This window comes from Carassius gibelio, chromosome A8, assembly GCF_023724105.1.
Source record: "Carassius gibelio isolate Cgi1373 ecotype wild population from Czech Republic chromosome A8, carGib1.2-hapl.c, whole genome shotgun sequence".
Taxonomy (NCBI): domain Eukaryota; kingdom Metazoa; phylum Chordata; class Actinopteri; order Cypriniformes; family Cyprinidae; genus Carassius; species Carassius gibelio.
Window position 1 is genome coordinate 5,433,033 of NC_068378.1, and position 15,301 is coordinate 5,448,333.

At 38.9% G+C, this 15,301-nt stretch overlaps 1 protein-coding gene across 1 annotated transcript in view; it reads left to right on the plus strand.

Moving 5' to 3' along the window:
• The window catches only part of frmd3 (FERM domain containing 3), a 43,574-nt gene that overhangs the window by 21,274 nt on the left and 6,999 nt on the right, over positions 1-15,301 (plus strand). Inside the window, exons 9-13 of the mRNA XM_052603602.1 lie at positions 4,816-4,879; positions 8,877-8,965; positions 12,463-12,537; positions 12,632-12,700; positions 12,984-13,108. Of these exons, the coding sequence (XP_052459562.1) occupies positions 4,816-4,879; positions 8,877-8,965; positions 12,463-12,537; positions 12,632-12,700; positions 12,984-13,108 (422 nt within the window). The remainder of the gene's footprint in view (positions 1-4,815; positions 4,880-8,876; positions 8,966-12,462; positions 12,538-12,631; positions 12,701-12,983; positions 13,109-15,301) is intronic.

Consider the following 15,301-nt stretch of genomic DNA (forward strand, 5'->3'; position numbering starts at 1 on the left):
TGATATATAGGGAATTTGAATAATTAATCAAGAATTTGATTAATATATATCTCAGATGACAGTTACATTTAATTTGATTGATTATGAAAAATAGCTCAATTGCCAATACCAATACTAATCACAGGGCACTGTAATTTACTCATTAATATGTCAATATTCCATTCTTTATATCAGTTGTTGTGATGTCTCTTACTGTAAATTACTGCAAATCAAACAGTGGATTGTCCAGCAAGCCAAATTGACCTATCAGTTTTCAATAGAGATATCACTTTTTATAATTCAAGGAAAAATATTCTCTGGCCATGAAAACATTATCCTATCATTATGATAAATTTAGTTTCTAAATTTAAAGCTTGTAGCTAAAGACCAAAACATTTCAGTGACTCGTAATGTGAGTGGGGTGGAGTCCAAGCCAATCATTTTATATATGGGTTTTTAATAATTCAACTAGTAATACATCAAACTACAAATCACACAGAGTAAATATGCGTACGAAAATACAGACAATAAACATTTACAAGACATAACGGAATCCAAATAAAAGAGAGAGAGAGAGAGAGAGAGAGAGAGAAGTAGAATGGGATCACATAAGGAGCTCAGGTATGAAAATCATAGTCAGTAACTTTTAGAAGCCAACAACAAATCAGATCATAACAACACTTTAAAGCAGCATTTAAATCTCCATAGAGAAAGTGATACTTGCAAAAGGTGTCCCATGTGAGTGGCGTGAGATCGGCGTCGAGCTTGTGAGCTTTACGCGCTGTTCCCGTTGAAACAGCCATGTGCCATGAAACGGAGGCCATGTGACGCGCATGCACGCTGCGCTTGGCGTGAGCGTGGAGCACGTGGTCCTTTGTTCTGTCCTCGCGCGGTATTTGAAAGGTTCAACAAACATTGTTCCAGAATTCGTCTTCCTTGCGTGGAGAGGCGAATAGTTGAATAAACTTAGTAAAGAAAAGAAAAGAACGAAACGAAAGCTTCTAAAGGAGCCATTAAAATGGCTTTTTCTCTCAGCCCCTGTGCTGAGGGGGTTTGCGCTGTGAGCGCGGCCTATGGCCGCGCGGAAACAACGTTGGAGAGCAGCGTATCCGAGAACGGGGAAGAGGAAGAAGAGCAAGAAAAGGGGTGGACCTTGTTCGGTCGACTCTTATAGCTTGAGATGTTCACGCCTCTTTTCGCGTGAACCACCCAATGAACATCCGCGATCTGAAGCGGCGGGAAAGTTCCTTTGTCTCTGGGAACAACCCACCCTAATGATTTAGGACTTGTCCGATTTCATCAGGGATATTCTAGCACGTTCGTAATTCCAGAATAATACATTTTTCATTACTTTACTTTAGATAAGTGGGTCTGTCAAAGCATGACGATTAGAACAAGACTAGACTTAATATATATATGACCAAAGATCTAATTTTTAGATCGAATTACACATTTAAAGATTTGTTTAACACATGATAACACTGCAGATGTTGGGAAACATCTAAATGTACCAAAAGGGAATACGTAATACATTTATAAAACATGAAAACAGAAAGTTAATGAATACATTCCATAGAATGCATTGTTCAAAAGAAGCCAGTGACTTGGCTTCTCTCCTGTCCTGTGTGGTCGTAACTTTTACAACCTGCAAAAGTGGGGGTTGCAGAAACATGGCTTTCTTTGAGAAGGTTAAAGTGAGGAGAGACATTTCCTAAAGTATGAGCTTGCAACTTATACTCTTCACATAACAAGGATTAACCATTTTATGCAATCCAAAAACATAATTAAAATACATATTAATAATAAAATGAAAGTAAGGAACTTATACAAAAAGGTTTCCTTTGTCTCCAGTGTGTTGGAGGAATTTGGGTTGGGGGTTTTCGTTTCTTCTTTGAAGCTCGCATGGGTATCGTAAAGTAATTTAAGTCCAGCCAGGCTGGCATTTAGTACCAACAGTCTGAATTTATAAAACAGAATTTAACCCATGAATCGCTGACCTGCATATCTGTTACAGCCTCGATCTGGAGGTTATCGCGGAGGTATTGCTCCAAAAAAGGTCACTGACACGCACTGGTATACCTCTTCCCGACATGGCAATATGTCGCGCTGGTCGTGTTTGACCATTTGTTTGTCGGAGGTAGCAACAGTAACTAAGGGGGCCGGGGCTCAGCGAAAGGCTAATTAGATCATCAGAAGACCAAACATGGTATAGGTTACATGAATGAGTGGTTCTATCATAAGCATACATAAAGCAATACAAAATATAAACTATACACTATAAAATATACACAATGACCTTAGGTAATGTGTGTTCATTCGAAGTAAGGTTTTCCTATGAACTAATTAGGGAAGAGTCAATTTTTATAGGCATTGTGTGTCTTTCCTAAGGGTAAATGAATTGTGGGTTGTGCTCTGCCCGCATTCCTTTGGGCAATAAAACCACTGATATCTGCATTGGTTGCTATGAAACCAGGGCCTGTTTTGAGTTGTTAGATGCATTTTGGGAGAAGGGTCCATAGACCCACATAGTTTGTTTGTTAAATGAGGGATGTTACAGAGTATTTGTTAAATAAAAAAAATAAAAAAAATGTGTGTCTGATTGGTCCAGACCCAACACTGTTCTAGGGTTTTTTGGATAAATTAATACAAAAAAACGTACATATTGTGCCTTTAAGGCCACAATGGGTGGTAAACGATAAAATTAAGCCCAAAATCACTGGAGTTAATGACTACAGACCTGTCGCTCTCACATCTGTGGTCATGAAGTCATTTGAGAGACTGAAGGACATCACTGGAACCTTGCTGGATCCTCTCCAGTTTTCCTACAGAGCAAACAGGTGGATGATGCAGTCAGTATGGGATTGCATTACATCCTGCAACACCTCGACAGACCTGAATTATGCAAGGATCCTATATGTGGACTTCAGTTTGGCCTTTAATACCATCATACCTGACCTTCTCTCAGACAAACAAACTCAGCTGTCCGTGCCCACCTCCATCTGTCAATGGATCACCAGCTTCCTGACAAGACAGGTGGCAGCTAGTGAGGCTGGGCAAACTCACATCCAGAACTATCACCATCAGCACTGGTGCCCCCCAAGGATGTGTTCTCTCCCCACTGCTCTTCTCTCTATGTACGAGTTAGCCAATTCTACAATTCCATTTCTACAGGGGTAGTAGAGCATGCTAAATACCCTCAAAATAAAGGAAAATAAGATCTGGTGAATTATCCAGTGCGTATTTGCGTTTGCCTTTGGACCGCTTCAGAAGTGACTATTTACAATGTGTTTTTGCAATGTTAAGCAATGTAGCCAATCACAGACATATCTGTCAATTTCTTGATTGCAATGACCAATCAGAAACATTTCAGTTTGTCAGAATACACTCACAGCTAAAAGTGTTATTAATTTATTAAGTGCAGTTTTGGTGCTTGTGAATCATCTAATAACTAACTAAGTGCAGAAGCGATGTAAATAAGAGATTCACTGTGCAGTTTAATGAGCCTCACTGATTATAACAGAACTTTGGGAGATCATGATGAAATAAGATGAGCGATGCTTTTTAGTGATAATACAGGGAGCACGCTTTGCGCATTTTCTAGGCCATAATCCATTTAGAATTTTTATTAAACTTTAGTTTTTTGGGCACATACACGCTGCAAAGTTTGGGTAATGAAATTGGCATTAGAGCTTTAATCGGGCCTTAAAAGTTAGGCCCGACAGGACCCGAGCCCGACAAGTACATTTTGATTGACAACTTTTTAAAAGCCCGAACCTGTTTACAGCCCAACATTATTCAAATGTGCGCACACACACAGCTCTTTTGCCTTTGGTCAAGAACAAGTCATTTATAGATGTTTTAACATAATTTATTTATAACTAACGTAGACTAGACCAGTTGGAAGTTGGAATAAAGAATGAACGGACATGACCGGAGCGCAAGCCCGAGCCCGACCCGAGCCCGCGTAAAATGATATAAATTAAGCATGAACCCGACCGAACCTGTCGGGTCCCATCGGGTTCGGGCAAAGATCTTCAGCTCTAATTGGCATTTTATTCGCTGGAATCACTCCTGAAATAGCATTAATAACCATAGCAATGGCCGGGATACAGCACCTTTTGTATGTTTCTCTTATGGCTTCAGACGTTTGTTCTATTCGAATGTACAGTAAGTGCCCTGCGAAGTGGACATCACAGGATATTCTGCCATGATTCCAGTTCGAAGTGAACGTATATGTTCATTTCAAAGTGCACTGAAGTGTACGAGATGTGAATTTAAATTGAATTTATTTAGAGAGGTATATGATGTCACACTTGTCCGTGTGTGAAGATGTTGGGCAGCGCAAATCTGTGAATTAATCTTCCAAGTGAAGTAAACTTCAACAGATTTCCCCTGCTCAGGGAGTAGGGAGCGATTAATGGGAACACAACTCATGCATGCTTACTTCTAACGAGTTGATTTTATGAATCAGGTGTGATAGCAAAGAGACACATAGAAAAATGAAGAGCAGGGGGGTGAGGACTGGAATTGGGAAGTGCAAGATAATGCAAGCTCCGGCTCTCGCTGTACTTTGATGTCATACATATCGATCGGTCTTCACAGCGCTGCTTCAAGTTGAACACACATATTATGTAAGGCTGGTTGGAGAGCAGACTGTGGGTGCTCATGATCTATGACATAGGTTTTGTATGGCTGTTAACACCAGCCCACAGTCAACAAGCAGATAAATGCTTTTGAAGAGTTTCCCTCTCATAGCATTAGAATGACTGTTGACATGAAGCTTTTGCATTGACCGCCTCACTTGTAACATTTAGTTTGTATGCCTCACTCTTGCAGGGCAGATGTCAGCAAGTTTAAGTTTGAAGGGAAAACGTTTTATGTGATTGGAGTGCAAAGAGAGGTAAGAGACATTATCCTTTTAAACTGTCATTCATTTTAGTCATATGATTCATAATACATTTACCCTACATGACTTAAAACCATTTATATTTTCATTATGCTGTACATTGCAACATGAGGATGTTATAAACACAATTTTATGTTTTCTTACATTCATTTGATAGCCTTGGTAAATTTATTGTCATTGCCCTGTATTAACACTCCCTTCTCCCTATTCTTCATTTTACTATAATAAATAGCTGCAAATTAATTTAAATGATTCATAAAGAATAAAGAAATAGGGTGACCCTGTGTCCTCTTTTTGCCCACATGTGTATAAGACAGGATTTCTAAATTGCCTAAAATGTCCAGGTTTTGTTTCTGTTTTCCTATTGACAGTCCTCTACATTATGTGCAAGTTTATTTGCATTGTTTGACCGTTCTGTGTGGATCCTGCCTTTCCGTATGCCATGATTGGTCGATTATGTACAGTGCATGCACACTATTGTTCAAAATATTCAAGTATGAAACAATAGGAAAACAAATCAAAAACCTGGACATTTTAGGCAATTTAGGAATCCTGGCAGAGACATGTCCGGGACAAAACAGGGCATATGGTCACCCTACTACTAACCTGCCCCTTATACTTCACTGTTTTCATGCAGATATCAAAGTGGCTTTGTTTTGCCAGTACAGATTTAAGGCCTGTCCACACCAAGGATGATAATTAGAATGATAACTATAAACATAAAGTTGTACTTATTGCTCTAAATCTATGAGTACAGAGATCAGGTCATAGAGGAACGATGTCATTGTAGTAACTTTCCCGCTGGTGAACTATAAAAACACTGACAGCCAATCAGAATCCAGCGGACTTTGAAAGCTCAAGCATGACACGGATGACAAAACTGCACTATGTGCTTATAATAGACAGAACGTCCATTGATGTGGGCACCAATATAGTTATCGTTATGGTTCTTGGTGTGAAGGGGCCTTTGTTCAGCATCCTGTGCCTGTCATTCTGTTTGTTTGTCATGCTTTAAATCTAGTTTCACATGTGCTTCTGTCTTCTTTTCTCTGTGTGCACTTTTCCATTGCTGGTGAGTAAACATATACATCATGGCCATTGATTAACTCATGAATTATGATTACACAGCCTACAGTACACATTTCTGTCCTGATTTTAATCCGACTTTAGTTGTAGTGCCCAACATATAGTATTCACGAGCATTTCATAAATAATCCATTAAATAAAATTCATTAATAAATCATTTTATTAAATACTGTTGAAATAATATGGAATAATTTTAAATGATCTTAAATGAAAGCACAGTCATTTTAAGCAATGAAATTGTCCACAATTCAGAATAAATCTCTTGGAATTAGTTTGTCAGTATAGCAAATTAAAAATATATAAAAGGGCCTAAAAGTGTGATTTTTAGAACTTAAAACTGTTATTTTTATAATGAATGTGCATTTTTCAAATTATGCCAAGCACTAAAAATAAAAATATCTTTAAAATATGTTTATACTTAATTTCATATACATATGACTAGAATCACAAAAGTTGAGAACTACTGGTTTAAAAACTATTCAATATTTCTTAAGTTGCTTGTGCATATTATATGTGGGGTATGAAACTAAAGTGTTGTTGGATGTCTAGAACTGTGTGTGTGTGTGTGTGTGTGTGTGTGATTGGTTAATTCTATACAATGTCATCGCCTGTCTGGGTCACGACCCATGCAAGCCTGAAAGTTGATTGACAGTGGGTTGATTTTGTATGTGAACAGGGAGAATCAGTGTGTGCTGTTCTCACTGAAGACTGTGCCTCTCTGCATGTTCACACACACTGGAAAAGGATGTGTGTGCCTTTACTTATACTGGACATGTGACTTTGTTTCACACACACGTGCACACGCCTGTCTGTGATACACACTATACTGTCCAGAAGTGTCGGAGTGTACACCTTTCACTATCCTGAGACGATGAGCAACGGCTGACCTGTTCTGCTACTCAGAATGATTTCTCAATTATTATTCATATACTTAAGAGTCAGGCAACTGAACAGAGCTTAGAGACTTCTTACATAACCAGCAACGTTTGCGCTCCTCACATGAATTATTCCTCAAATTTTGAAGCATAATGAGGAAATTTGTGCTATTACTATTTTTCGCATCTGTAGATCAACATTAGCAAAGAAATCAACTGATTTACAGGAAAGGACAAAAAAATCTTTTCAGAGGCCTTTGGCTCCTATAAGAAACACAACTAGGTGCCAAATTAATTTTTTTTAAGTGCCACGGAATAAATGTGCTTTCTTTCTTTCCATCTTTCTTTTTTTCTTTCTTTCTTTCTTTCATTTTAATAAAGTTTGTAAATGTCCTGGGAACTGAAGTGGGAACTAAATATTTTTTCTACATCTGATGTCACAGCTGGTAATCCCAGTTAGTTTAGCAGTGGACTGTCTCTTGTCATAGATGGGGTGAGCACTCTGACATTTAGCTTTGCTTTAAAGACGCGACTGTAATCTCTTTGTGAACGTTCAGCAGTATATTTTCAGCAGTTTGCTGCTAAACGGCCTGGAAGTGGTTTGTATCGATTTCTTTCTGGATTCACGGTTTGTTTAGTAGCCTACTCCATCTATCGATCCCAGTCTCAGATTACACCACGCGCGGGGTTAATGGAACTTGTTCTCCTTACACTTCTGTTTTTCACAGCACTTTATCAGGCCCCATATATATCTCTGTCACATCGGCCTTAGACATACATATTCATATTGGCTTCAGTCCTGGATGCTTAATCCAGCATGTATATTTGCTGGGTTTAGGTTGTCAGAGTCTGGTTGGCAGTTTTAGCACATTCACCCCACTGTAATCTCAACCGTGTTAATGAGAAACAGGAATCCGACATATTATATATATATATATATATATATATATATATATATATATATATATATTAAATTATGTTTTTTTACATTCTGCTCATCAAAGAATCCTGACATTTTTTTTAATGGTTTCCATAAAATATTAAGAAATAATAATAAATGTTTCTTGAGCAGCAAATCAGCATATTAAACTGATTTCAGCAGGATCACGTCACACTGAAGACTGGAGGAATGATGCTGAAAATTCAGCATTGCATCTCAGAAATAAATTATTTTTTTATAATATATTACAATAGAAATGAACATTTTAAATTGTAATAATATTTCAATAAAAATATTACTGTATTTTTTATCAAATAAATGCACCTTGAGCCTGAGATGTTTATTATATAGTAACTGTTTAAAAAAAAAAAGTACAAAAGTGTCACTGGGGTGGTATCTTTTAAAAAAGTGCATTTCTATACTTCATTGAGTGCTGCTTATTAGTACTTCAAAAAAATGTAATAGTACTTTAAAAGTACATATACCTAAAAGATACATATATGTTTTGAAAAGGTACTGCACCACTGACAGATTTTGTACTTTTTTTTCTGACGGTGTGTGAAGATCGTCACTGCCCAAGGTCTTGTCAACAACCTCTAGTTACATTCCCAGTATAACACCATCTGTATGGTGTATTAATGCTAAAATATAAAACTGATAGCAGATTTGGATTAATTCAAAACATTTATTACACTAATGTTGGTTCTTTTAAAACCCATTGCATCTATCGTGTAAATGAAGGTTAATAAGTATTGTGTACATTGTGTGTATTCCAGTCAAAGTGTCTCTAGTGGGTTGACTGACTGTGCCATTATGACGTGTTGTTATTGATCCTTATTCTCATATTCCCCTCTCTGTTCCCGGTAAAGCCGTCCTGTTTCCCGCAAACTCACTCTCACTAACATGCACACAGATTTGGGTCAGCATTTTGTTCAGCTCTCATTATTTATGACATTGTGCTCAGATTCCATCTTTGTGTAATTTTTTATGTCCTCAGTTGCTTTTACCTCCCTGTTCACTTAAGATAATTGTATCTACCTCTGCTGTTCCACACTTCAATTATTCATTCTTTCTTTTCATCTGACTGCAGAAGAAACTGGTTCTGACGTTCCACACATCCACACCAGCATCCTGCAAGCACCTGTGGAAATGTGCCGTGGAAAACCAGGCTTTTTACAAGTAGGAGTCCTACTTTTCTCTTTATCTCTCTCTCTCTCTCCTCATCACACTCTGGATGTGTTTCTTTCTAAGAAGCATATGTTTTGGTCTTTTTATGCAATACCAGTCAAAAGTTTGGGGTCAGCTTGATTTTTTTTTTACAAATAAATTAATCATTTCATTAAATAAGCATGCATTTAATTGATCAACAATGACAGTAAATATTTGTTATGAAAGAATGCTATTATAAATAAATGCTGTGGTTTTAATTTTTTTGTTCAATAAAGAATCCTGAAAATAAAATCACGGTTTCCACAAAAATTTCATAACTGTCTTCTTCATCATAATAATAATAATTAGAAATGTTTATTTGGCAGTGATGGAGTAATGATGCTGAAAATTCACTTTATCCATCACATGAATAAATTACATTTTAAAATATATTCAAATTTATAACAATAATTTTAAAATGTAATAACATATTAAAATATTACTGATTTTATGATCAAATAAATGCATACATTATTAATATCAAATATATCTGGTGAACAATGTGGAATTTCTTAATAAATCACTGCCTCAATAAATAAATAAATAATAAATATATAAATAAATATCTATAATTTTTATGGACTAATTCAGCAATGAGGATAATAGTGTCAGTGTTGTGGACATGTGTTTACTTGTTTTACCCCATCTTAGTTCCTGTTTCCCTTTTTTGGTCATGTTTCCTGTTCATGTTCTCATTATGTTTATTTGGTTCAAGCTGTGTTTTCCCTCATGTCAACATATTCATTGTTTCCAGGTGTTCCCTCTTTAGTTTCTTTGTCTACTTAAGCCCTGTGTTTCCCTGTTTCTAGCGTCAGCTGTTAATTGTCATCCAAAGTTCCAGTTTTTTTTTTTCATTTAGTTGGAGAAGTTATTTTTTATGTATCAAGATGGCCGTCCCCTGGAAGATTACATCAGGGAATTCCTCACTTGCTCCACATAGACTTCCCTTGACCGTAGGGCTCTTGTGGACTGTTTCTGGAGTGGTCTCCAGTGTCGGCTCCAGCCTCATAGCTCGCTCCAGTGTCGGCTCCAGCCCCAGAGCTCACTCCAGTGTCGGCTCCAGCCCCAGAGTTCGCTCCAGTGTCGGCTCCAGCCCCAGAGTTCGCTCCAGTGTCGGCTCCAGCCCCAGAGCTCAATCCAGTGTCGGCTCCAGCCCCAGAGTTCGCTCCAGTGTCGGCTCCAGCCCCAGAGCTCAATCCAGTGTCTGCTCCAGCCCCAGAGTTCGCTCCAGTGTCTGCTCCAGCCCCAGAGCTCGCTCCAGTGTCGGCTCCAGCCCCAGAGCTCAATCCAGTGTCTGCTCCAGCCCCAGAGCACGCTCCAGTGTCGGCTCCAGCCCCAGAGCTCGCTCCAGTGTCGGCTCCAGCCCCAGAGCTCAATCCAGTGTCTGCTCCAGCCCCAGAGTTCGCTCCAGTGTCGGCTCCAGCCCCAGAGCACGCTCCAGTGTCGGCTCCAGCCCCCGAGTTTAGCTCATTGAGGGCTCCTTTCCCCGAGTTTAGCCCAGTGAGGGCTCCAGTCCCAGAGTTTAGCCCAATGAGGGCTCCTGTCCCTGAGACCAGAGAAGGCTCCAGTACCTGAGTTTAGACCAGAGAAGACTCCAATCTCCAATTGTAGCACAGAAAGGGCTCTAGTTCCCATGTCCAGCCAAGAAGAGCTCCAGTCCCCAAGTCATGGCCAGGGAGGGCCACTGTTCCTGAGTTAGTCTTAGGGAGGGCCTCAAAAGATGAAATTCTCTCTAAGGAATAATTTTTTTGTGGGTGGAGGGGTAGTATGGGTCCATCCACAGTGGATGGGCCGAGTGGCGAGGTCAAGGCCATGGAGGCCATCAAGCCATGGCCTTCTGTGTTCCCTACATCATGACTCCCCAAGGTCCCTGTTTCGCAATAGTCTCCTAAACTGTATGACTCCTCCTGAGTTCCTTGCTCCTCCATGGCCTCTTGAACTGTTGGTTCCACCATGGCCTCCTGAACGGCCTGTTACGCCATGGCTTTTTAGTCTGCCTGTCCCACATGGCGCCCCGAACTACCTGCTCCGCCATGGTGCCCTGAACTGTGTTCTGCCATGGCACTCTGGACTGCCTGATCTGCCATGGCTCCTGGGACTGCCTGTCCTGCCATGGCCCCCTGAGATCCCTGATCTGCCCTGGATGCCTCTGGTGTCTCCGTCCTGTACCAGGGCGCACTTTCCCTGTTTCTAGCGTTGGCTGTTAATTGTCATCCAAAGTTCCAGTGTCTGTATCATGTTGCTTGTTGGATTCAATTCTAATCAAAGTATTCTCCTGTTTCTCCTTGTTCAACAAAGAGTGATTGTGACAGATATAACTGTAAAAATAATAGAATAGGGAATGTAATTCAAACTTACCTTTGTTCTAATGTTTTATGATTTCACTAATTAAAAAAAAAGTGGACATAACGTCGACATAACAGAGTTGAAAAGAAAATATGTACCGCATTTTCTGGACTATAAGTCGCACTTTCTTTTCATAGTTTGGCTGGTCCTGCGACTTATAATCAGGTGTGACTTATTTATCAAAATTAATTTGACATGAACCAAGAGAAATGAACCAAGAGAAAACATTACCGTCTCCAGCCGTGAGAGGGCGCTCTATGCTGCTCAGTGCTCCTGTAGTCTACACTGAAGACATAGAGCGCCCTCTCGCGGCTGGAGACGGTAATGTTTTCTCTTGGTTCTTGGTTCTAAATAAATGCGACTAATAGTCCAGTGCGACTTATATATGTATTTTTTTCTCATCATGATGTATGTTTGGACTGATGTGACTTATACTTAGGTGCGACTTATATTATGAAAAATACGGTATGTTAAATATGTTAAAGTTAAATTTAAATTAGGTTTCAATGAAAGCTTTAAATATGCATTTTTCTATATACATTTTACAGAGTAACATGTATATAATAATGTGACTAAGTTCTGGTAATTTTAGCAGTATGAGGTCACGGGGACAAACCTAGCACACAGATGGCACGGTTAGCTGAGAATGATCCTGATATAAGTGCCTCAATATCTTTCTCTGTGTCTAGTTACTCTGTGTGATTGGTGTCACGTTACTGTTGAAAGCCCTTTAATTAAGAGCTTAAATGCCAGCCAGACAGCAGGCCTGCCTCTGTCAAACAACAACACTGGCTTCATATTAACACACACACACATCAGTCAGTCAATCACAAACTGCCTTTAATAGTCAGGCCACGCTGTATATGCTTACTGATTATGTGAGAAAAGCTGCTGAATTCTGATAATTGGATTTAAATATAGCAAAGAGTATTAAACAGAAATTAGAACACTGCATATTTTCAGTAGCATAATAAAAATTCAATACTCCTTCAAAAATGCAATTGTAAAAAGTTTCAACGTGAAAGTAGTTGATGGGACACAAGACACTGAAGTCTAAGCAACCCATTTTGAGCCTACATAACTAAATGTTTGTTTACTGCTTTTTCTCTCATTTACTGTAGATGTGCAAAGTCCAGTCAGATCAAGACTGTGTCCAGCAGCAGTATCATTTTCAAGGGAAGCAGATTTCGCTACAGGTGAGATCGCATGCTTATCTGATGGATCTGATGAACCTTATGTCAAACTTGCTGGTATTATTATTTAACATATTTGTTTCTGGTTTGATTCCAGTGGTCGGGTGGCTAAAGAAGTCATTGAAGCCAGTTCAAAGATTCAGAGAGATCCTCCTGTTGTTCACAGGTCAGCCTCCATACTCCTCACTTCTCCACACTTCACTTACTTCAGGCTGTTCATGGTTCAAAATGACCACAGTATTATGGAGCCAGACCAGCCAAAAAAATGATACATTTACAAAACAAAATTCAATTAATTCAAGAACTTAATATGTACATTTGTCTAAACATCTTAAATGTATATTATGTCTACATAGTCATAGTCAACTTTTTTTAGCGATTTGACTTTCACTTCAGAAGTTCGTGTCTTAACATTTTTGCCTCTGTGTCTGTTTCTATGGCTGTTTCAGGTCTCAGTTTGGTCATTGCAAAAGCTTTACTTCACTCAGTCATAAACAGCTGATAATGAACATGGAGCCTCTCCTACCAGCATTGAGCTCCAGCAGGGAGAACAGAGACTCCTCCGCAAACAACGGTAACACACCTGCATACATACACACATTAACAGTGCATCTTCCTCCCCTGTAAAGATCTTTAGCTCAAAAAAAAAAGAAAAGAAAAGTACCTTAAAATAATACTAACAAATATGACTCTGATCCATTCACGAGACTCCTTTAAAACAGACAGTGTTGCCAGGTATAACACCCTCAGTTCTCCAGGGCCCTGTTCAGATTGAGCCGATGAGCTGCTGCTATCTGTAGAGACTCCATTCACAGCTTTAAAAATACTTGTGAGTCTCCCAGCAGAGAGCATGTTTGCAGCGATTAATACAAGGCCTGCTCAGGCTTGAGCTGATTGGGAGTGTGTTGAAGCAGCGACACACAAATACACATGATTATGTAGATAGAAGTTGCTGGTTTAATGAAGTCCGTAAACTGAATCAATTAGCTGTTTAAACTGGAATCATTGAGGCCGAGTGAAGGAGGAGCAGGACTAGAGCGTTTCACGTGATGAAGACGTGGAGTCCATGTGAGGAGACCTGAGGCTGCTTCATCAATGCTAAGCCCTTCACAGATAAAGTTACCAGAGGACAGGACAAGCTTTTAAAGACTGAATGTCATACTGGCCCTTGCCCATCCGGAATTAAAACAATATGGTTGCTAAAACAGGCTATCACTTCTACACTTTAAGAAGTAGTGAAATTTACAGTTGAAATCCGGCAAATGTGGTTGCTAGAACTGCTAGAAAAATTATTATGACTTGTAATTGTTAATTTCCAAACTTTATAAATTGTATTATTTTAATTTACTTACATTACCGTATTTTTCGGACTATAAGTCGCATCAGTCCAAAAATATGTCATGATGAGGAAAGAAACTGTATATAAGTCGCACCGGACTATAAGTCGCATTTATTTAGAACCAAGAACCAAGAGAAATCATTACCGTCTCCAGCCGCGAGAGGGCGCTCTATGTTTTCAGTGTAAGCTACAGGAGAACTGAGCAGCATAGAGCGCCCTCTCACAGCTGGAGATGGTAATGTTTTCTCTTGGTTCTTTTCTCTTGGTTCATTTCTCTCGGTTCATGTCAAATTAATTTTTATAAATAAGTCGCACCTGACTATAAGTCGCAGGACCAGCCAATCTATGAAAAAAGGTGTGACTTATAGTCCGGAAAATACAGTAAATGTCTCATTAGATTTATTATAGTTTTTCACCATATACAGTTAGGAAACTTGTTACTAACCAATTAACAGGTTTTTACAGTAGTATTTTTTTCTTTTACCGTTAAAATTGTGATAATTTTTACAGTATTCATATTGATCATAGAAAGAGATTGGAATAAACTAGTTTATTTTACTAAATTTAACCTTTTTATTTTTAAATTTTAAACTCAACAGAGATGCCCTATAAACCTATTTAGCTACTCTTTATGTAAATTAGATTTTTTTAATTTATTTTTTTTAATTCATTGTTCTGGTATGATTTTTGGTGTTTTTGTGCAGTACCAAATCTCTGGGGATTGAGTTGATCAAACTTTATTTCAGTTTCCACCCAGGACAGCAGTGACTTATGCTTGAAAACCTGGCTGCTAAAGAAGCTTCTGGCTTTTTAAGAGTGGAAATTTACAACTCAAGCAAGTGACATCAACATGGCTTTTGATTTAAATAAACCAATTGTGACCCTGGAGCACAAAACCAGTCTTAAGTTGCTTGGGTATATTTTTAGCAACGGCCCAAAAAACACTGAATGGGTCAAAATTATAAATTTTTCTTGTATGCCAAAAATCTATAGGATATTAAATAAAGTTAATGATATTTAGTGAAAGTGAAGTGACATTCAGCCAAGTATGGTGACCCATACTCAGAATTTGTGCTCTGCATTTAACCCATCCGAAATGCACACACACAGAGCAGTGAACACACACACACACACCCGGAGCAGTGGGCAGTCATTTATGCTGCGGCGCCCGGGGAGCAGTTGGGGGTTGATGCCTTGCTCAAGGGCACCTAAGTCGTGGTATTGAAGGTGGAGAGAGAGCAGTTCATGCACTCCCCCCACCCACAATTCCGTCCGGCCCGAGACTAGAACTCACAACCCTTCGATTGGGAGTCCGACTCTATAACCATTAGGCCACGACTTCCCTGATATTTAAATAAGATATTTAGTAAATTTCCCACAGTAAACATATTAAAACTTTTTGATTAGTAATATGCATTGCTAAGAATT